This window comes from Eumetopias jubatus, unplaced genomic scaffold (genome assembly GCF_037043125.1).
Source record: "Eumetopias jubatus isolate StellerSeaLion01/CBP00866 unplaced genomic scaffold, mEumJub1_p1.0 scaffold_9, whole genome shotgun sequence".
NCBI classification, from domain to species: Eukaryota; Metazoa; Chordata; class Mammalia; order Carnivora; family Otariidae; genus Eumetopias; species Eumetopias jubatus.
In genome coordinates, this window is record NW_028274815.1 from 39,242,357 (window position 1) to 39,264,179 (window position 21,823).

The 21,823-nt window shown below is 38.7% G+C and overlaps 1 protein-coding gene across 3 annotated transcripts in view; it reads right to left on the reverse strand.

The window, feature by feature from the left end:
• Positions 1-21,823, reverse strand: part of RMND5A (required for meiotic nuclear division 5 homolog A) — a 58,672-nt gene that overhangs the window by 16,879 nt on the left and 19,970 nt on the right. For all 3 annotated transcript variants that reach the window (XM_028122395.2, XM_028122394.2, XM_028122393.2), the window contains exons 2-4: positions 20,906-21,048; positions 4,796-4,930; positions 3,159-3,259 (exon numbers count right to left, since the gene is read on the reverse strand). In XM_028122395.2, the coding sequence (XP_027978196.1) occupies positions 3,159-3,259; positions 4,796-4,930; positions 20,906-21,048 (379 nt within the window). The remainder of the gene's footprint in view (positions 1-3,158; positions 3,260-4,795; positions 4,931-20,905; positions 21,049-21,823) is intronic.

Here is a 21,823-nt window from a genome sequence, read left to right on the forward strand (position 1 = left end):
AACACTACTCTTTGAAACACCTTTAGGAAGGCAACCAACTGGCTTCTCCTGAAGACAGCACTTTCAAAATGTCAATAACTGGCACATACCTACAAGGACAGTTTCTATTCTTCTAGTATTTCTCCATCTCTTTGTATTAAATTACTATTAATCTCTCGTTGAACTAGTTACTTTTGGCTTTACTTCTATCTACCAAATGAAGGAGGGGGGTCATGTCTGTTCAAAGTTCTCCTTCAAACTATTCCATCATTTACTGAAGTATGCAATAAGCTATCTAAGGAAGTACCATGCTAGGTGCCAAGAAGAACTTAAAAAATAGATAAAGCAATCTGGATGAGAAGCAAAATCTGTACACAAACTCAGAAATATAAGGGGCAGGAACAAAAGAGTAGGCTGTGTCCTAACTAGAGCTGCGTATATAATTAGCTGTTCTGCCACTTCTCTCTGCCTTAGCACCATTCTTTTCTGCCTTCTTTCCACTGTCTACTACTTGTAAATGATAGTTAATGCTCTCCAAAGTTCCTTCCGTGGTTTCTATCCATACTAATTTTTGTGGTTGGCCTCTGCCTCCTCAACTGCTCAGGCTGCCTGGAGGACTGATGCAGCCCCTCATGGGGGTTCCAAGACACAGCCTCCCAGCATGTGCAACTAGAAGGTGCCACACAACCGAAAGATACTCTCTGCCTTGTATCCGAACCAGATTTCTCCAAACTGATGTCCCCTATTTTTCAACTTTTGCTACAAGCTGAATGAAGTGAATTCTCTGTACCTTGCACATTAAGGATGCTGAGGAAATACCTGCTTTGTATCTACCAGTAATAGGTAAGAACTGGAAAAGTTTGAGTTGCTGTAACAGACATTTCTATTAAGCTATCATTTCCAAACTTCGGTTCTATAGAACTCCAGTTTTGTGGGTTTTAGTGTTTTGGGGGGATGGGGACAAGAACAAGGATTCTTTGGTCAAATATGCATGGGAAACAAGAGTCTGGCAAAGTTAAATGAGCTTCTTTACTGATGGCCCCTGGAATGTGCTAAGGTCTCTTGGAGAAGAGTATTCGGGGGACATCATGTGAAGCGTTTTCATGTGACCTTTTGATTCCATACCCTTTTCTTCCACAAAGCACTTCCAGGCCTTGATCCCTCCTCTATAAAATGAGTACTTATTTCATAGGGTTATAATGAGGATTTAATAAGTGAATACATGTAAAATGCTGAGAACAATGATAGGTATATAAAAAGCACTCAAGAAGAGTTAACTATAATTGCCGCTACATTCCCCTATGCTGATACTATTTAACATGCCAATATTCCCAGAAGAGTGAAGATTTGAAAAATTTTTTACTTTGTAGTAATTTCCACTGTTACTACCAAGTGGACAGAATGAGCCCTCCCTTTGCCTGAGAGGCACTGGTTGAGACTCCAAATAACAGAAAACGTTTATAGAAAAAATTGATATATATGATATAGTTATCAGTAAGAAACAGATCTTACAGAAAAAGCACAAAGTGAAAAGGGTGTTATAAATTTTCTTCATTCCAAAAGGAAAAAGCCTTCAGTACTTTGAGAGCTGAGGTGGTCTAAATGCTCAGCATGGTCTCTGGCACACAGTAAGCACTCAATAGAAGTTGGATGAGAAGCCTGAGAAATTAATGGATAAATGACTATTACCTTGAACAGCTCAAATACTATTTCCAAATCACTATAAAACAACTGGGAAACCCATACACTTCTCTATTTAGGTTCCCTCACTCTTCTCTACAGATGTTTAATCATATAGGTGAAATATGAAAGGAGACACAAGAGTGGTTGCTATATTCTGTTTAAGAGTTATTAGTGGTACTTGGCAGAATTTAATCTCCCAAGTGTGTCAAAATCTAACATTTGCTTAAAAAAAAAATCAAAAACTGTAAAGGTAATGTGCGCCATATACAGCGGTACTATTTGATGTCTTTTAAAGATACAGTACCTACCTGCCTCATATTTATAATTTATACAGGAATTTATCATTTGTAAACTTACACAGGAATCTATCTCTACATGTTCATCTGAGCTAGTTTCAGAACTTTGAAAATTTTTTAAAAACTGATAAATGATCAGGAAAAAAAACTAAGCTATGAAGAATTAAACTGGTTAATGGAAGAAAAAATTGGTGCATTTTATAAAAATCAACAAGAATCTTCCCAACTATTTTTTTTCCTGAAAACAATGATCTCAATTTTAAAGTACCAGAATTCGATGGCTAGAACCTCACACCTGCTCGATAGAGAAACACACTGTTTCTATCATCCAGTTTCTTCCCTTTATTTTATGAGCTTTTCTTTCTTTCTTTTTAAAACCTGGTAATCCTCACATTAAAAAATTCTAGGACAGGGGTCGGCAAATTATGGCCAATGTCCAAATATGGCTTCCCGCCCATACTGTACACCAGATGGCCAAGATGGTTTTTTTGTTTGTCTGGTTTTTTTTACATTTTTAAAGGGCTATAAAATAAATCAAAGAAGAATATTCGACAGAGATGTTATGTGGCTAGCAAAACCTAAAATATTTACTCTGACCCTTTACAAAAAACTTTGCTGATCCTGCTCTAGGGTATTATTTATTACAGCTTACTCAGTAATTCAAGATAATTTATATCAATGATAGTTCACAGTGAATCATTACATTTTACGGTGGCAATTAGCACAGAACTCCTTCGTAACAATATTTGGGGTCTTCATGCCTACCATTTAGTTCCAATAACCAGCTAAGTTGTTTTTTTAGAATGCTAGCACAGAACCCCGCACAGTATGGAAGTTCAAGTATCAAACTCAGACCACGTGAACGACAGTACTTCAGTTATAATGCTAGTCTAAAGTAGTGGAATAGCCTGGATACAGGAAACCCTTTTTCTCTCTTGAGAATTCAGATCAACTGATAAGCAAAGAAAGCTCAAACCATTTTATCCTCTTTGTACATCCCCCATTCTTACTTAAAAGGAAAATAATTCTTCCTTGCTTTCTCTGAAGTCTACCCCAGGCGAGAGGTACAGATGTGTGTGTGTGTGTGTGTGTGTGTGTGTGTGTGTGTGTGTATCAAAATCTCAAATGTGTTTTCTAATTAGGTTTCCTTGTAGAGAGTTCTCCCCAAGTATTCAAAAGAAAACAAACACAGAAACTTACTCCAGAGCAGGTCTCAGAACTCTGACTTTTAATGCTTCTAATATTCGATTTAACTCCACAAATGGTTCTTTCTGACTTGGGTCTACAGAAAGACCAGATTCCTGAAAAAAACAGAATTAACTTTTGTTAGCAATAATAAGGTAAAGGGATATGGTAAAAACATATTCCAAATTATAAAATATGGGTCAATCCATTAAAAATAATTTCTAACATGTATTTCTATGGTACAGACTGATGACTGAGCCCTACTACCATTCTTTCTAATAGTAGTAGAATCCCTGTGTATTCCACACAGAGCCGAGTACATAACTCTATGGAATAAAGCTGGATATGACTTTGTGAGGTGTAAATTCTGGCCAGTGAAACAGAAACATGCACTCTTCGCCCCTTTCTGGAGTACCGAAGGGTGTAGCTAGAGTTCTGACTGCTACCCTGGGCCATCAGAACAAGGACACCTTGGAAAGAGCAGAGCTGCAAGGAAGCCAGGTCCCGAAAAGCCTCCCGGAGCATAGCTACTGTATCTGCTGGGGATGGCTTACCACCTCCCATTTCTGTGCAAGAGAAATAAACCTCATTTTTTTTTTTTTTAAAGCACTGGTATTTTGGGTCTTTGTTACTTATAAATAAGCTTAAACCTAACTGACATAACTCCCTTTAGGAAATTTATACAGACACACACAAAATTCCCAAAAGGTACAGAGAAAGACCTGAGTTACTGTTTTTCTGGATTGTTTAAAATAGAAGGGGTGCCTGGCTGGTCAGTCAGTACAGCATGCAACTCTTGATCTTGAGGTTGTGAGTTCGAGACCCACCTGGGGTGCAGAGATTACTTAAAAATAAAATCTTTTAAAAAATAAAAAAATAAAATAGAAAAGGCTTAGATTAGAGATCTGGTTTACAGACTGGCTTTAAACTATTTAATCTTTATAGTCCTTCATTTTTCCCTAAACAGAAAACTCAATAGCACATGGTGGCTTAGAATAGAGTTTGAAGACCTCAATTTGGGACTGAATCCTAGTTCCTTCAGTAAGGAACTTGTATGGCCTTGGGCAAACCACTTCTCCAGACCTCAGCTTCCTTATCTATAGAATGGAAGCAATTTCTAGCAATTTCTATCTCACAGGATTGCAGTGAGGAATAAAGGCAGGGGTTGGCTTGTGGACTCAACACATGGCAGCTGCCACCATTATGACTAGGTGATACTGGTGGACTATTCTGAGATCCCCAAGCTTATGTTTACTAGCCATAAAAGACAAAAGCTGCTCACCTGAAGTAAATTATAGCTTAAAACTCATCTGATAAACAAAATGCTACAAGCTGGGCCAGATTCTTCTCTGCTATCCTACCTTCCCTATTAAAAGAGGAAGTGGAGAAAGAAGTATCACTTTTGACCCCTTGGTTGATGACCTGGGACCAATGTGATGCGGCAGGGATAAGGAAAAAACAATTCAAATAAGAAGTTCTCAAACTGTAGTTTTCACCAATTAAAAAAAAAAAAAAAAAGACCTCCTAGTACAATGAGGTCAGCCCTGATACTTAAAATATTAAAAATTTCTCTACAGCCAGCAGAAGATTCAAAGATCCCAAGGAGCCCCCTCAGTTCTGTTGCATGTCCTCACACACCGGCACGCTGTTACCTGGCAGAGCTCTTCAGCTACATCCAGCATTCCTTGTCGAAAGAAGTGCTCCACCATCACCTCATTGAGCAGCCTCTGACTGTCTGCCTGCCAGCAGCCATCTATTCCCACACTGCTAATGTCAGAATCAAAATTCTGAAAAAAGAAAACAGATCAGGAATTCACTAGGATAGATCACTTTATAGGATTTTCACCCCACCTAACAGAAAGAGTGCCCTTCATTTCGCTCAAATATCCACAGTAAGGACCCAATTCAAGTCATCTGCAGCCTATGAAAGTTGTTTTTCCACTGCTCCGTTCTAAAACTTGTCACTCTCGTTGATTATTGCTAGAAGAGTAAATGAGTACATTTTCAGAGGGTTTTTTGGGAAAATATGTTTAATCATTTCAAATAAATTTATTTCTACACAATATAGCAATATTTTCAGGTGTACAGTGCTACCTAGAAAAACATATTCAAGGCAGCACTGTCTAAATGGAAAAGAGAGAAAACGCATATGCCCAACACAGAATTAAATAATCATGGCACAGCCCAACAACTGCGGTGCCAAGGTAGGGGTTGGGGGTGGGAGAATGGCCAGATAATTAAGAATGCAGGCTCTGAGGCCAATCTACCTGGGTTTGAATCCTGGTTCTCTTACTAGCTGTGTGATCTTGGCCAAATCAGTCAAGGTCTTTGAGCCTTAGCTTCCTTATCTTAAGTGGAGAAAATAACAGCACCTTCCTATGATGGGCTGCATCTTCCTAAAATTCCCATGTTGAAGTCCTAATTCCCAGTACCTCATTAAATTAAGATAAGATGTCATTATGGTGGGCCCTAATCCAACAGGACTGGTATCCTTATAAAAAGAGGAAATTAGGACACAGGTTAAGTACAGAGGAAAGACCCATGTGTTAGGGACTGAATGTCTGTATGTGTCCACTCCCCAACCCCTCCCAAATTCCTACACTGAAGCCCTAACCACCAATGTGGCTGTATTTGGAGATGGTCTGCGAGGAGGAGATAAAGGTTAAATGAAGTCATAAAGGTGGGGCCCTAATCCAATAGCACTGGTGCTCTTATAAGACAAGGGAAAAACACCAGCATGTTCTCTCTCTCTCCACCCTGTGAGGACACAGTGAGAAGGCAGTCATCTATAAGCCAGGAAGGAGGTCGTCTGCCCTCAATAGGAAATGAGTTGGCCAGCACCTTGATCTTGCACTTCCCAATCTCCAGAACTGTAAGAAAAATAAGTTTCTATTGTTTAAACAACCTAGTCTACGGTATTTTGTCTTGGCAGCTCAAACAGACGAAGACCCCATGTGAAGATCCCAGGAGAAGGTGGCTATCTACCAGTCAAGAAGACAGGCCTCAGCGGAAACCAACCCTGCCAGCACTTGATCTTGAACTTCTAGTCTCCAGAGCTGTGGAAAAATAAAGGTCTGTTTAAGCCACCCAGTCTGTGGCATTTTGTTATAGCAGCCCTAGCAAATTAATATACTCCTTTATTGGTTAAATGAAATGGTAGTTGCTACTATTCTAATATTACTATTCATAATGAAAAAGTGATGTTCATCACTATGTACCTACTAATATGGAAAAATGGCCATGACACCTTAAGTGAAAAAAGCAAGTTTTACAAAATTATGACCCCATTTTTGTTTTTTAAAAAAGGAATACTTGCAATGCTTAGGAAAAAAATCCAAAAGAATATAAGTATTAGCAGAGATTATCACTGGAGATTACCACTCTCCACACAAAGAGCAAATATCCCTTTTATGATAAACTAAAAGATTTTCTTAAAACACACGTTAAGAGTTCCAGTTCTGGGTAAGATTTACATGTAAGCACATTCCACCCTGTCTATCCCACTGAATGCAGTTATAAAATCAGCACAGAGTGAAGGCAGCAGCCATTTGAGGACACTAAAAAGTGATTCTAGATCTTCCTCCACTTATGATGGGTTAAATCCTGATAAACATAACGTAAACTGAAAATGAATTTAGTACACCTAACCTACCAAACGTCATAGCTTAGCCTAGCCTATCTTACACATGCTCAGATGCTTACATTAGCCTACAGTTGGGTAAAATCATCAAACACAAAGCCCACTTTATAACGAAGTATTGACTATCTCATGTAATTTACTCAGTACTGTAATGAAAGTGAAAACCAGAATGGTGATACGATTCTAAGTGTACTGGTCATTCACCCTCGTGATCGTGTGGCTGACGGGGAGCTGCAGCTCAGTGCTGCTGCCCAGCATTCACAAGAGTAACGTACTGCATGGTGCTGCCAGCCCTGGAAAAGATAAAAATTCAAAAGTCCAAGTACAGTTTCTACCAGATGCATATCGCTTTCACACCATCATAAAGTAAAAAAAAAATTATAAGTCAAATCATCCTAAGTCAGGGACCATCGACAGTAGTAAGTGGAATGGGAAGAGGGTCACAGAACTAGTGGTGAGTTTACTACTTTTTTCCCTCCAATACCTCTCAGCCTGGATGCAACACAGCCAAAACACAGAACTAGGCATGATGTGGACATCATAACCAGAATGTGGACACAGCGTTCCAGGGGAAGCCCTCTAGTTCCGGCATGAGAAACAGGAATGGGTTTCTCCTATCACCCAGAAAGGAAGAGAAAAAAGCACATGTTTTTTCCCTCCATTTTCTCGCACCTCTAGCTCAAGGCAGTCTGACGGTACATTAGTTTTCTATTGCAACTTAAATCAACAAAATTTTATTATCTCACAGCTTGACAGATCAGAAGTCCAATAGGCTCACACCATTTCTCTGCTCCAGGTCCCATAAAGCTGAAATCAAGGTGTCAGTGACCTAGGCTCTTATCTGGGAGAATACAAGATGAATCTCCTTCCAGGCTCGTTCAGGTTGTTGCAGAATAAAGTTCCATGAAGTTTTAAGACCATGCAGTTTTAGCTCCTTGTTTCCTAACTGGCTGTAGGGGTTGTTCTCAGCTTCTAGAAGCCACTCACATTCCCTGGCTCATGGCCCCCTCTATCTTCAAAAGCCAACAAAAGACGTGACATCCCTCACACTCTGAATCTGCTTTTTCTCTTTCTACCAACCTCTACGGCTTTTAAGGGCTCCTGTAAATTATACCAGGCTCACCTAGATAATCTCCCTATTTTAAGGTCGACTGCTTAGTAACCTTAATTATACCTGTGAAGTCCCTTCAAGGCAGTACCTAGATAAATGTTTGAATAACCAGGGATCAAGAATCTTGGGAGGATATATTTAGAATCCTGCCTACTACAGCAGGCAACCTAAAACTCTGGCAGAGGGGGTCCTTTCTCTCCAATCAGAGGAGCTGTGGTCCCAAGAAGGGGCAAAAACCTCTACTGCATCTTTGCTTTCTGTCCTTCCACCACCTAGCCCCAGATACAGGCACAGTCATAGTAAGTGTACAGAGGAGTAGGGTAAAACAAAGCCCCAGTTTTCTGGCCAAATGACCAAAAATGTGGCCCCAGAGAACTATATAGTCCCAGTGAGATCATAGAGAGGGAAGAATTCAGAAAAGCGACCCCTTAAAATTAAAGTTGTTTATGAACTCCTGGGCTCACTCTCCAGTTGCACATGCATGGGCTGAACCTAAGCAACATACCAGACTTTAAAAACTGAACTAGGGGACAGAACTAGATTCCAGGTCCCAGAATGGCCACTGGTTGGCACACAAATAAGACATATCTGGATAGCTCTGACACTGAAACCACAACTCAGAGAAGACTGATCAGAACTTGTAGCCTGAACTCAACCAGGTTGACTGTCTGCTAAAACAGAAATATCAACATTCTCCATAGAATTTAAACAAGACCCAGAGTCTTGTAACATAATACAGTTGACCCTTGAACAATCTGGGTTTGAACTTGCACAGATCCACTTATACATGAATTTTTTTCTGATAAATACACCACAGTGCTGTATATGTATTTTCTCTTCCTTACGATTTTCTTAATAACATTTTCTTTTCTCTAGCTTAAATTATAAGAATATAGTATATTACACATATACAAAATATGTGTTTATCAACTGTTCATGTTATCAGTAAGGCTCACACCCAACAGTAAGTTATCAGTAGTTAAGTTGGGGGGGAGTCAAAAGTTGTATGTAGATTTTCAATGTGCAGGATGCTGTTCCAGGGTCAACTGTATTAAAAATGTCCAGGATACAATCCAAAATCATCTGGCATACAACGAACTAAGAAAATCTAAACTCACATCGGAATAGATGGTTCAACAGACATCAATGCCAAGATGACAGATACTAAAGTCACCAAACACTTTAAAGTTATAAAACTGCTTTATAAAGGAAGAGCAAACACTTTCGAACAAAAGACAGAAAGTCTTAGCAAAGAAACAGAAGACACAGTAATCAAAATAACTCACTGAATGGATTCAATATCAGAATGGAGGTGACAACACAAAAAGTCAGTGAATATCAACAGAAATTATCTAATCTAAACAATAAAAAAGACTGGAAAAAATGAACAGAGCCTCAGAGACCTGTGGGACAAGACATCTAATATGCATGTCATCCGAGTACCAGAAGAAGAGAGAGTAATGGAGAAAAAATATTTCCCAAACTTAGCAAAAGACATAAATCTAGATTCAAGACGCTCAGCAAACTCGAAAGAGGATAAACTCAAAGAAATCCAAACCCAGACACCTTACAATCAAATGGCTGAAAACTAAAGACAAAGAAAAAAATCTTCAAAGTGCCTAGAGAAAAGTGATGCATTGCTTACAGAATTCTCCACAGAAACCACGGTGACTAGAAAGAAGTCACTCAACATTTTTCAAGTACTAAAAGAAAAGAATGATCATCCCAGAATTTTATGTTAAGTAAAAATATCCTGTACAAATGAAGATGAAATAAAAACATTCTCAGATGAAAGAAAGCTGAATTTGTTGCCAGAAGACCTGCTCTAAAAGAACTGTTGTAAATTCTTCAGATAGAAAGGAAATGATACCAGAAGTAAATTCTGAACATCAAGAATGAAGAAAGAACAAGTCTACCTTGTGGTCTAAAAGCTTTCCCTAACTAGATACCACCTCACACCTGTCAGAATGGCTAATATTAACAACACAAGAAACAAAAGGTGTTGGCGAGGATGCAGAGAAACGGGGACCCTCTTAACACTGCTGGTGGGAATGCAAACTGGTACGGCTACTCTGGAGAACCATTTGGAGATTTCTTAAGAAGTTAAAAATAGAACTACCCTACAACCCAGCAATTGCACTACTAGGTATTTACCCAAAGGAAAGAAAAATACAGATTCAAAGGGGTATATGCACCCTGATGTGTACAACAATGTTATCAACAATAGCCAAACTATGGAGAGAGCCCAAGTGTGCCTGTTGAATAGATAAAGAAGATGTGGTATATATACATAATGAAATATTACTCAGCCACCAAAAAGAATGAAATCTTGCCATCTTCAACAACATGATGGAGCTAGAGTGTATTGTGCCTAGTGAAATAAGTCAGAAAAAGACAAATACCATCTGATCTCACTCATATGTGGACTTTAAGAAAGAAAACAGATGAACATACGGGAAGGGGGAAAAGAAAAAAAAGGAGATAGGGAAACAAGCCATAAGTGACTTTTTTTTTTAAGATTTTATTTATTTATTTGAGAAAGAATGAGAGCACGAGAGGGAAGAGGGTCAGAGGGAGAAGCAGACTCCCCGTTGAGCAGGGAGCCCAATGCGGGACTCGATCCCAGGACTCCAGGATCATGATCTGAGCCGAAGGCAGCCACTTAACCAACTGAGCCACCCAGGCGCCCATAAGTGACTCTTAATGACAGAGAACAGAGTGAGGGTTGATGGAAGGAGGTGAGGAGGGATGGGCTAGATAGGTGATGGGTATTAAAGAGGGCACTTACGATGAGCACTGGGTATCATATGTAAGTGATGAATCACTGAGTTCTACTCCAGAAATCAACAGTGCACTACATGTTAACTAATAAAATTTAAATAAATAAAACAAAATAAAAAATAAAAGCTTTCCCTAATGAATTTTACTTTCACTCCCTAAATCTTACATAGGCATTACCCAATAAACCTCTTGCATTTTTTTAAGCACATAAATTTAATTAGACAAGATCATTTAGATTTAACTGAAATTACAATCCTAGGCAATCGCTGCTTAACTCAGACCAAGAAACACAGGATTACTTTATAGCACATACAAGAACAGGCAGAAACTGCTAAGCACCCACCATTTAACAATTACCACAATGCAGGAGAGTTCTCCTCTCCAACATTGAGCACATTTTTCTTTAAAGAGCTATCTACCCTTATTTTGGATGTCAATCCAATAGCCTAAAACAAAACACATACATTAAGACTCAGAATTACTTAGACAAAAACCAAAAATGAACAAGAAAAATTACCGTCAGAGTCTTAAATTTTATTTACTTGCTTTTTATAGACCTCTTTCTTGGTCTAGTACTTAACCTAAAGAATACTAATAATACCAAGTACCTAAATGCTAAACCAATAGCTACCATACAAATACTAAATAGGCTGTCCCTAGCACTGAAGAAAAAGCCACAACTGCTTGCATAAGGCTAATTTCAAATCAGACTATCAGATTCTGCCTGTTGAGAGATGACTTTATAACAGTTCACCAATGCTTTTGAGTAGATTATTGTATCTCTATGCCGTCTATGACCACTAGAATGCTGGAAATGGAGATGGTGCTACTCTGTTCCTCTTCCAGACTAGAGCAGAGGCCATACGGATGATGATGTCATAGACAGTCTCGTATTTTCTGCCCCAGACAAATGGCCATTCAAATGAATAAAGGAATGGCTATCTGAAGATGACACAATTTATAACAAACTCCAGCATCTGCCTGTATTTCTCTCAATGTCTAAGTGTACCCTATAAGCAAGAATCATTGAGACGACGTAAGAAAGATTCCTCACTGATCTAGCGACCTCATTCAATCCAAACATAGCCTTCAGATTTCTACTTATTCATTTAATAATTATACTCCAATCCCATCAAGCCCCAACAAATTTATAAGGTTCCTGTTCTGCAGGAAAGAAATGAAACAACTTTGGAAGACACATCGGTCATCTCAAAGGACAGAGCATGTTAAAAGAGACTATTTTATTTGGCAGTATAAAGTCCAAATTTTAATAGCTACCATCAGATAATAACTGCTCAAGAAAAGAATTCCTTCAAATCTTTCCTTAATATACATTAAAAAGTTAATTTTGATCATCTGAAAATGTTAAAACCTAAGAGTTTAATATTTAAACAAATTTAAACAATTTTACTATGCTCCTCACGTACCTTTATTTCCATAAGGTATACCCTAGTCACTGCTATACGGGTAAGGAAAAAAATCAAACACGCTCACGCTCAGGATATCTTTACTACATTCAAATTCTAATTCGATAGTCTTGGAAAATATAACTAAACATGAATAAGCAATGCATTAGATGAAATTTTCTGATCTCCCTTCTACCATTCTGACTTTCCAGTTTAAACTATCAAGGCAGAAAAATAAACTACTTTCACAGCTTATTTTCTGCTCACATGTAGTAAAAATTAAAGTTAAAATTGTAACTTGAGGAAATGCAGGATAGTGTTACTCCTTTTGTTACAACTGTATGTTCTTTCTGTTGCATCAGTGCTAGGATCAGTTCCAGCTTCTGTTGCTAGGTGACCAAACTCGTTTGCATGGCTGCAGGAAATCAGTAGCATTGCAAACAAGCCAAGAAGTGGCTAATAAAAAGAAATATCTATTATTAGTACTTCTGTTTTACTGTACTTTGTCCTTTTACATTTTTCAAGAAAAAACTTGAAACGATGTTCTTAAATGTGAAAGCAGAATTCAAACAAGAATCAAAAACAAAAAAGCACACATTCAAGGGTGTGTCTGCCTGGCAAGGATGTTATAAGCTTAGAAATGATACATTAATTCATACACTATCTCATGTATGTACTTTCAGTGCCATTCATATTTTTGATGATTTTAAGTTTAAAAATCTGGAAGCTGAGGGATACCTGGGTGGCTCAGCTGGTTAAGCATCTGACTCTTGTTTTCGGCTCAGGTCATGATCTCAGAGTCATGAGATCAAGCCCCGCAACTGTCTGTGCTCAGTGTGGAGTCTACTTGAGATTCTCTGCGTCTCCCATCTCCCCCGCCCACGTGCCTGCTCTTTCTCAAATAAACTATTAAAACCTTTTTTAAAAAAAATACAAAGAGGGGTGCCCGGGTGGCTCAGTTGTTAAGCATCTGCCTTCGGCTCAGGTCATGATCCCAGGGTCCTGGGATCGAGCCCCACATCGGGCTCCCTGCTTGGCAGGAAGCCTGCTTCTCCCTCTCCCACTCCCCCTGCTTGTATTCCCTCTCTCGCCGTGTCTCTCTCTGTCAAATAAAATTAAAAAAATATATATATATATATAAATAAATAAAATCTGGAAACTGAGACAGAGAAGGAGTAAATAACTTTAATAAAACTATGAAATCTAAACAGATCATCCTATCTCCTTGGCCACATCATGGACATGCTTACAAACTGGTTAGACTTTGAGGACTGGTTTTGATTGTTCACCATTCAAAACCAATACATTTCTGAAATACAGTTTATGAAATTATATATTTTTTTAAAGTAGGCTCCATGCCCAGCATGGTGCCCAAATCCATGACCCTGAGATCAAGACCAGACCTAAGATCGACCAAGCCACAGAGGCACCCCTGAAATTATAATTATTGAGCAGACAATGGTAACAATACATGAAAAAACTCAGTAATTATTTTAATTCTTAAGTGTCAATTCTTTAATACTGTTAATAATTAAAAAAAAAAAACTCCCCCACCTACTTTTTAAGAAAAATTGGTGTATGAACCTAACAGTGTGCTATTGTTATACCTAGCAGGAATCAATTTCTCTTCTAAGCATACAATTAATCTGGTTTACCAGTGAGGGACAGAGGTAGACCACAAAGGATACTTAACAGGGAATTAAGAAGACCTGGATTCTGGTTCCACTCAGTCTGGGAAAAGATATCTACTTTACATACATACTTTACATACATCCAAAAGAGGTGTGTGTTTTTTTTAATTCCTCCCAATATGAGAACAAAACAATCAAAATTCCTCCCAAACAATAAAGACAAACAACCTAATTGAAAAAAAGTGGACAAAAGATGAGCAAGAAATTCACAAAAGGGAGAAATTCTGGTAGTCAAAAACATGAAAAGATGCTCAACCCCAAAGATGATGGAAATGCAAATTTATACAACTAGATAAATTAATCAGATGGATGTGAAATATTCAGAAAACTTCAAGTCTGATAATACCAAGTGTAGGTGAGAAACAGAACTGTTGTTTAGTACATGTTTGGTAGGACGGTAATTTAGTATAAGCCCTTCAGGGAAAAATTTAGCAAACCTAGTAAAGTTGATGATGAGGCATATGGTCTCAGATGAAATAATCCATATTTGGGCATATACCAGCCAGCGGTGCCTTGCAAACTATGGTTGGAAAATAAATTCAGTAGTGTGTCATAATCAGCATTTGTAGATGCATTTCTAGATGGAGATGCTACCTTCTTAAACGTTCCATTCTGTCCTCTGTATGATAGTCATACTTCTATTTTGGTCTTCAAAGTTAAGAGAGAGGCAGGTTGTGCCAGATCAAGGAAGGAGCGGGGGAGGGGGGGCATACTGGTAAGTTCTTTATAAACAAAGGGGAGAGTAACATGACATGGTCAGAGATATGCCAAACTCCAGCACTGGGCTTTTAAAATCCTTAAAATGCTCCCTGATCTAACCATCTGTCACATTTGCATCCCTACCCCTCACAATTATTTTACATACCTTTCTGCTCTGGTCAATCTGCTTTCCCAACTGCCTCCTTATCTGAACAGATGACAGAAATTTGAGGAACTATTTTACTAATTTCCCAAAGATGGCACATACCTCTAACCACTCTAGATGCATAAGAGAGAAATTCATACATACAAAGGATGCCCAAGGGCACTCACCAGGAGTTAATTCTCTCAAGGAACTCCAGTTAAGGAAGTTTTTTCAAAGTCTTAAAATCTTAGTATTTACCCAGTTCCTCCATCTGCTTTCTAGTTCTTTGATCAAAGTTTTCACATCTGTATCTGTGGACAATAATCCCTATCTTACAAAGTGTTGGTAAAGACTAACTAAATAAGGTACACCAAAATATCTACCAGGCCCTTATCCCACAGAAAGCCTTCAATACAACAGTAGCTGAATTGGAGAACCAGGCCTTGCCACCAAATCTTCTGATTCTACACTGAAAAGTGTCTTCATTTTAGAAAAGATAAATAAAAACAAAAAACACATTAACACAGGCATTAATAACAAATTCATTAATTTAAAAATCACTTGAATACAATTACACACTGCATTAGGTGGCACAACTTAATGGGTGTAAGGTCCCTATTCCCTCTCAACCCAACCTGACTTGGATGCTAGATTAAGCAAGCTATTTCATCTTCTAGCCTCAGGCAAAAGTGGGTCCATAACCCCTCCAGGCCCAATGGGATTCTTTGATCCTGCATCTTAATATGACACCTGATTGCAAAGGTTTAGGCTTTCTTCTGTGGACTAGACTATAATGCAAACAATTATCATTATCAACTAAAGAATGTAGTTTCATTCTGCTCAGAGCAGAAGAAGAACAAGATAGGCCCAGAGCTTAGAGCTAATGATGTTGTGTAACAGATGGCAAAAAAAAACAGAACTTAACTCATCTTCTCTTTTGAGAATGATCTTCAGACTGAAAAAGACAAAACCAATGTTGTTTCATGGAAACTGGAGCCTGATATGAGTGAAGAGACCCAGAGAGCATCTAGCTGCTGGTATGAGTCAGGACTCCTGGTCCCTCCTTTGCCCAAACAAGCTGGGTCTGAAGACAGGCTCAGGTAACCAGGGCTAGGTAAGACGGTAGCTGAACCTCAAAAGATGTCCCCTTCCCCACCTCTTGCTCTATTTCTCTCTAAAGAAGAATTTTGTTTCCCACAACAGACCACATTCTTTCAGGGGCTACTAATCACTTCTAGGTGCACATATTCCCAGCCCTTCTTTCCATAAGAGCTCTAATGAGAAAGATCCTAGGAGAGGGCTCTGAGGTACCCACCCTGGAGCAAGCAACTGTGGCCAAGCCTGGGTAGGTCAGATCCATCCTCAGACCATGCAACTGTGGCCAAACCCAACAAGGTATTGAGAATGTAGCTGCTCCTAGTCCAAATCACATAATTTAAAAAGAAACGCCTTCCATCTTGACTACAAAGATAGGAGATTTTTATTAAATGCCTTGCGAAAGTTTAGACACATAGTCTACTGCATTTTCTTGGATTACTCACTAGTAGTTCAGGGAGAAGAGTTAGTTTGACATGTCTTATTTTATTTTTAGGGAATACGTTCCTGGCTTTTTTTCATTGTTGTCTTTTTTATAACTTTGTTAACCATTCCTTTTCAGTAATTCTAAAAATTCAATACTCAAAATATATTATCAAATTATCTGTCTATATTTCAGAACTCAACTTAGCTCTTTTTCTTAATCAGAGTGTATTTTCTATTTCTAGTCATTTTCATTTCCTTTCTCCTTCATTAACAATAACATCTCTCTACTATATAAAGATTTATCTATTACATAATAACAGAACTTTAGAGCTAGTACATACCTGATCTCACCCACTCTATATCTCAGCTACTATTTAAGGCCAAATCCAACACCTTTTCTCCCATTGGTATCTTTTTCTCCTCTCATACCCCAGTCATACCTACATAAAAGGAAGTTCCAGATGGCTCACCCAGAACTATCTTAAATATTCTATATTTTGCTTTTTATGGCATTACTCCATTTTTTAACACAGTCAGCATTTTAACTCACCCATGTAGATGCTCCGTCTACTGGCAGATCAGCTTAGGCTGATGCTTTTTAGAAACTATTTTTAACCCTTATTTCCCCCCTTAAAACACTACCAGCCCTTCAATGGCCCAATTTCCTTGTGGAGCACTCATGAGTGAGATCTTTTTCCAAATCCTGATTCACCACTTCCAAGCTGTACACCTGGGATATGTTACTTAATATCTGAATCTTAAAATGGGAACAATGTTCCTATACCACTGAATATAAATATATGTACAGCGCCCAGCTCAATAGCTGGAACATGGTCAACACTCAATACATGACAGCTATTATCTTCCTACTCCGGACTTCTCCTTAGTCTAATTTCATCCTATTTAATGAGGGGAAGCAAATCCTCAACTGCTTATATCATTCACTCCTTTTTTCCCTAATCTCCTTGAATCAAATCCTTAGGCCTTCCATCAACCCTATTCCTGATAATGCAGCCACTCCAATAGTCAGTCCCAGAGCGTCTTTCACAGGAGTCCAGCATTTCTGTTGTTTAGCCTCTTCCTCAGTCCTACAGAAAACTATACCTCTGCTGTTTGAAATCTTAACTGTTCTTCCAAGTCAAATTTTTTTAAAGATTTTATTTATTTATTCATTTATTTATTTATTTAGAGCATGCATGTGAGCAGGGGGAGGGGAAAAGGGGGAGAGAGAGAGAGAAGCAGATTCTACAATGAGCATGACCCCGAGGATCACAACCTGAGCCTAAAGGGAGCCAGACACTTAACCAACTGAGCCACCCAGGCAACCCCCCCAAGTCAAATTTAAGATACCAACTCCACAAAACTTAGATTAAATAAGAGCACAATGATCTTCCCTTTACTTTACAGTAAACAGAGTGCATCCCATGCAAATTTATCTTATTTTGCCTCAGAATTTTCCCAGCTCTTTCATGTGTACAAGCAGCACTCTTACATGACCGAACTAGACCATACTCTTCTAAAGAACATGGACTATGTAATTTGCTTTCAACTATCCCACAACAGTGTCTAAATTCAGACAATTTAAAATCTTAGCACTATTAATTTTAACATAAACACACACACATATCTAAAGCAGTAATGGTTTTATTGACTTTTCGTACTTAGGAAGTAAACTCAAAAAAAGTCAAAAGACTTAAACACTGAAGTAAAAGCCCTGAGCAGGAGAGAATTCTAGATGTTCTTAAAATGGGAGAGGAAATTAAAAATAGGCCAACACATTGTTTTTACTAAAAATAATTTGCCACAGAACCCAATAGCTGATATTATTTATTTTAAATAGTGATCATACTATGATATGAAAAGAGTCAACTTAACATTAAGGCAGAAATCTTCAATAATTTTTTTATGTTCACAAAATTAAAAGCCAGAAAGTGCCTTGGCTAACACCACAAACATTTTTTACGCTTACATTAAATGATGACTAAAGAACTTTAAAACAAGCATTAAAACATTAAAGGAAAAAAAATCATTAAGCATGTCAAAAATTTACTAATGTTCCTCACTCAAAACCAGCCTGCTCATAAAGGAGTCACCAGCTTCTTTGTCTTCCTCTTGGCAGGGTGGAAACATGTGTCCATAACAAGGTGCTCACAGGCTGCTGGACAGCATTCCGGTTTATTACTCAAGTCTGTCTGCGGTACATAAAGGCCTGTACCACAATGGCTTCAGCTTCATCCTGTTTGCTCACCGTCAGCCCATAGGAGTCCACCCAACCTTATTACAATGGGTGGCCCTGGAAGCTTGTACAAATTTACCAGGTCCAAACTACAAGTCAGTGGAGTCCTATACAACAACAGCCTACACAAAATTCCTCAAGGATGTGAGAAGCACAGCGTCTAGGTAGTTCTAGTTTAGGTAACTTCCTGTTACAGCTCAGGCCAAACAGATGCTCCCACCTCAAAAAAGAGGGAGGGAGAAAATGCACTGAAAGATGGTCGAGAACTGGGTTAAAAGATCCAGGCTTTCTTCTGTGCCCCAGGACCATAATTCAACAAACACTTAACAGTATCAACTTAACAATGGAGTTTCATAGGATGGATCAGAAAAATCTGGAATCCAGGTCACCTAGAACCTAAACTACTTTCACAGCAACATAAAACCACACAAAAAATTCTTTTACTTGAAAAAGCCCTTATAACTTACATGACAAAAATGTCCTCCAAAGAGAAATGAGTAAATTAAAACATATAATCAGGAACATTCACTTCAAACACATCCGCACCAAAAAAGCCACAATGTACATTAGTCACTATGCATTCCCTTGGTATCCATTCTCAAAAAAGGGATTCTTTTGTTTCTAGCACCAAATACACTTAAATGCTTTGTCTCAAAGATTAACCAAAATATTTGACAACAATTATGAGTATCTGTAAAGACTTGCTAGATCAGGAAGACATGCTCTGCAAGTCACCATTAGCTAGGGGGACAAGAGTAAAAAGAAGGTTCTAATAATTTGACAGGACAACAGGCACAATCTAGGAAATGGGGACACACAGTCACCCTATCAGTGGTAGAATACAAAGCTGGTCAATTACTGGCCCAAATACTCTAGATCCTAGTGGCCAGCAGTCCACACACTTGAGATATGGCTGCTGAGGCCATCCTCACCTATCTTGAATCTGGGATCTCTTCTCAGATACTTTCTCTTGATTGGCTGCTATGAAAACTTCAGCTCTTCCCACTATCATGGCATCTTCTGGTCTTGCTGTCCCCACCCTCTGTCGTAACTACAAGCAACCTGGTGGTCAAGCAGATGCCTCCTGTTACCTCCAAGGGCTTGAACCATTAGAATCAATAGATTGCCTTGGTCATTGTCAGCCACCAAAACCCGAAGCTTCCTAAATACCACCTAGAGAACCTGAAGGTCCCTCACTCACAGTGATTTAAGATCCTCTCTAAAGTGCCCCACCACCATTCCAGTGAGCCCTTAAGTTAGTACATACCAGCTGAAGATTTCCAATGCCATAGTCCCCCAAAAATCTGATGCCAAAGCCATTTCCAAAGCTTGTTCACTCTCGGAGTCACCAAACAGGCATCACAACCTCAAAGGTATTTCAGAGAATACTGCCTTCCCAGCCTTTGCTAGCAAATGCTATCACTAATCCAAATATCGTGTTGCTGCTGCCAAGACTACTTCTCAGGCCTCTTTTGCCAAGTTGAAACCCTCAGCACTATGGGAGTGGTGAAAGCTCTCTGAAAGGTCACTAACACTTCTGTAAACCACAGCTACCCAAACAATCCTTTGAGCCCCTGCCACACACTGTCCAGTCACACTGTACCTACCAGTTAGCAATATCTCCTTAGAAGCAGACAGTTCCGCCTTAGACTGCCTGGAGTCTAGCCCTTCAAGACTACTGCTCTACAGGATAATTTCTAACAGGTAGGTTAACCCATGAGTTAGACAAAGTCACCCTCTGGATTCCATGAGTTTCTATCTACATCATAGCTACTAGCTCTCCTACATTCAGACTAAGCAACTCATAGGACTGGTTTTTTCTACAAAGGGCCCTCCCAAAAGTTCTTCCTATCTTCCCACAAGTTTGTGTCAAAAAAAAATCCATAAACAGTTACAAATTCCCCAATGGCTGATGTAGTCAGAGGTATCACACAGAGGCCCTATCTCTTAGGCCCCACTATGAACTCCAAAGGCAAAACTGGCCCAGTGCTAAAAATAACCGCTTATAAGTAAACCACTAAGTCAAAGATTCAAGAGATGTCACCGGAATAATCACCCAATAGAAGTGGACTGCAACCAACCCACTCACTCACACAGTAAGCAACACTGGAGAAAAGCGACTAGCATGCACACAGGAAGACAACAGTTAGGATGATGCAGGGGAGACAGACGCAAGGGTATTATCCTAATCACCCCGTAAGAGAGACAGAGTCACTACTAGGGAACTATTCAGGAAGTAGGAAGTTACTTCTGTAAACACACTCCCTCACAGGAGTTAAAATTTCTTTGGAAGTTCACTCATCATGATACCAGGAACTGTAGTCATATAAGCGAATGTTTTTATTTTTGTTTTTTTAAATATCAACAGCAAACTTTAAGAATAACATAGTAAAACCAAATCTAAAAAAGTTAATAAAAGCCAGGATGAAAGGAATAGCATAAAAGAATTGAAGAAAGCAAATGTTATCAAAGCAGTGATAGGAGATGAAGGATGATGTTAAAAAATCCCAGACACTTCGTTCAACACCATACCTTATCAATGGCTTTTCCAACCCGAGAAACACTGCTGTGGATGTCTTTGTGGTCTGAGGCCAATTTTTGAACAGTGTCCTTTATTCTCTTACAGCACTGTGTCAAAACAAGTGAAAGTGTCCCTGATAATTCAGCATCTTGGCCTATAAAAAAGAGAGAGAGAAAGAAAGAAAGAAAAGATTGGTTACTCACAAAAGCAAATCCAAAGATGGCAAATTTCAAATAGGCCCTTTAGAACATGAAAGTTGGAAGAAAAGTGAAGAAAAACAAATATCTGCTTTGAAACAGATGGTCACATTCATAGATAACATTTTTCAAGTGAATGCTAAGAAAGTTATCTTAATTTATTTTTTGGAATAAATAAGAAAACTTTACTATGAAATAAGCCACTTTTGTAATTACTAAAATAGCACAGACTGTGAATGATACTGCCAAGGCATTTTTCAGAAAATATGGCTAACTGAATAAACTCATATATTCAATCCACTTAAAGTAAACTGTTCAAGTTATTCTCAAAACATTTTCATTGTTACTCAATTACCTAAAAGAGATATTTAGTCTAAATGCTTTATAATCTATATAAAGAAAATAGGAAAAAAAAAACCCAACAAACTTCTTTGGAGACCATGATGAAAAGAGCGAACATAGCAGAAAAAGTTAATATCCCCATCTATAAGGCACAGTGAGCCATTCTTATCAGGGTTCCCACCACCCTAACTGATAGGAGTGGCTCATTATGCCTAAACTGTACAATGAGGTTTAAGCCGAATTCCTGCTTTCCTTCTCAGAGTCTGGAATTTTGGTATGTGCTGTGCAGAGGGTGCCTGTATGACCAGTCCCCAATGAACACCCTGAGCACTATGTCTCTAATGAGCTTCCCTGGTAGACAACACTTCACACTTGTTACAATCTGATGCT